The 2,177-nt window shown below is 41.3% G+C and overlaps 1 protein-coding gene across 1 annotated transcript; it reads left to right on the plus strand.

Moving 5' to 3' along the window:
• The first annotated feature begins 474 nt into the window (after positions 1-474).
• Positions 475-1,396, plus strand: LOC123101282 (calmodulin-like protein 3). The gene has a single exon (XM_044522804.1). It carries the CDS (start codon positions 535-537, stop codon positions 1,138-1,140), a length of 606 nt encoding a protein of 201 aa, XP_044378739.1. The 5' UTR covers positions 475-534; the 3' UTR covers positions 1,141-1,396.
• Positions 1,397-2,177: the final 781 nt, after the last annotated feature.

The raw sequence follows: 2,177 nt of genomic DNA on the forward strand, positions 1-2,177 counted from the left end.
TATTATAGATGCTAATAATTTTTAATATAAATTTGGTCAAACTTAGCAAAGTTTGACTTTCGCCAAAACCAATGTGCAGAGTAAAAAGGACCGGAGGGAGTACAGTGATGGTCATAATGTCACCATATGACCAAAATGGTGCGGTCCTTAATTTTGTAGCATTAACTCACATGTCTCGTTCTTGTTGGAGAGATGATGAACCAACAACTTTTGGTGGTGTCCTATCTACCAGGAAATTTCCAGGAAGCTGCATTGGTGGTGTCCTTTATGTGCAAGAGATTTCCAGGAAGTTTCGTTCAGGGTCAAACCTTAGCCTTGTGAAGTCATCTTTGATATATGTGAATTAATGCTCAGGAAAGGACAAGGATAGTAATGAATAAGATATCCATCTTTCCTTTGAATTTCTCCGAAATGTTGATGGAAGGCCGCATCTTTCAATGCTATATATATGCCCATGTCTCTGAGCCTGGAAAATGTTCCATTTGCAACCACTGTCTACATCAAGCTACATATATTTCATTCTCTCTCCTTTTCATGTGGGCGATGGTGATTATAGATCAAAACATCTTAATCGCATTGGTGTCATCTCTCATGATGTTGATCTTGCGGCCATTGATCGTAGATGTCATCCTGGTAAGCAAAAAAATCTGGAGCTTCTTGCGCACACTTACAAAATACCTAGTGCATGACGACACCCTCGCCGTCGACTCCGTGGTGCTTGGTGATAGCCGCGCGCCGCCGGCGCAACTAGTTGGCGGCGGCGGACTGACCTCTGGTGACATAGAAATTGTCACGACGAGGCTTGGTCTGACCGGGTGGAGGTACCAACCCTGTGAAGTAATCGGTGTCGTAGATGAGTTTATGGACGGTAAGCAAGCGAGCGAGGATGAGCTGGAGGAGGCCTTCTACGTTTTTGACCGTAACGAGGATGGGTTCATATGCGCCGGGGAGTTGTGGAATGTGATGAGGAGGCTAGGGTGGAAAGAAGGGGCGATGTATGAGGACTGTGTGAGGATGATCTGCGCCTTCGATGAGGATGGAGATGGGAAGATCAACTTCCTAGAGTTTAGAAGGATGATGGAGAATGCCGTTAAAGTACCATGTGTTTCGGTGTTTCATTACTCTGCTCCCTTACTGTAATAAGCCGTTGTAAAATGTGGCATGAACAATGTGTGTTGGTATGCTAATTTTTGGCATTTAAATAAGGTTTTTACCTCACTATTTGGCGGCTCTGCTTTTTACCAAATAATTGGGCAAATATGAAAAGTATCGAACATTGCATCTCGTCAGCAACCAGTTTATACTTGTAGTAGGAAAAGACAAGCTTTACTCTCTAAAGTTTTGACTTTGTACCCGCAAAAGGTAACAATTGTAGTGAAAGTACCAATTCATTATATGGAAAGGCATTACTCTACCTCTACGTGCATCCACTGTATTGCATCCACGGTTTTGATTGCACGCATCTAGCGGCTAACGAGGCGGCTGTTTTCTGGCTGCCTACAACCGGATGGCGCCTAGCAGCCGCCAAATGAAAGTATGGATACTTCAGCGGGACACGGAGTTGACCAATATTTTGGTCGGATATAAATACTTTCCAACGGGTAGGTTTTCATATATACGTGACAACATTTTGCATGCTAGGTAACGATGTTTTTCTATTCAGTTCCGATACATAGTGGCTGTGGCTCTCATATGAATGAGAGTTAACTAAGTTTCATCTAACTCCTACATCATTTTATTATATGCGTAGATTTGTGTGGATTTCTCCTTTTTCTTTTTTAATTAATCAAGTGGTATAGGTGTTAGATGTGACTTTGCTAATTTTCATCTAGATGAGTAAAAATTAGCAAACCCAATAATCAACATAACTACCATATGTTTTCGAAAAAATAATTATCTCATACATGTAACTTCACAGCATATCAGACTCAAAGTTGCACTGAATCGCGTTACTAGGATGATGTAAACATGTGTCATAATGATATTTATAAGAGTGTAGGTTGTGTATCGCATGTGTTGACACCCTTTTTTCATGATCTTCAATTAATGGAAGGAGCCTAGCCTGCCGGCAGTCAAAAAACTCATAATGTTGTTTGTAAGGCATGCCTTCCTTTGGATGCAATTAGTGAAGAGGTTTTATTGTGGATCTTTTATCTAACAACCTAAAGTGGCATAAC

This window comes from Triticum aestivum, chromosome 1B, assembly GCF_018294505.1.
Source record: "Triticum aestivum cultivar Chinese Spring chromosome 1B, IWGSC CS RefSeq v2.1, whole genome shotgun sequence".
Taxonomy (NCBI): domain Eukaryota; kingdom Viridiplantae; phylum Streptophyta; class Magnoliopsida; order Poales; family Poaceae; genus Triticum; species Triticum aestivum.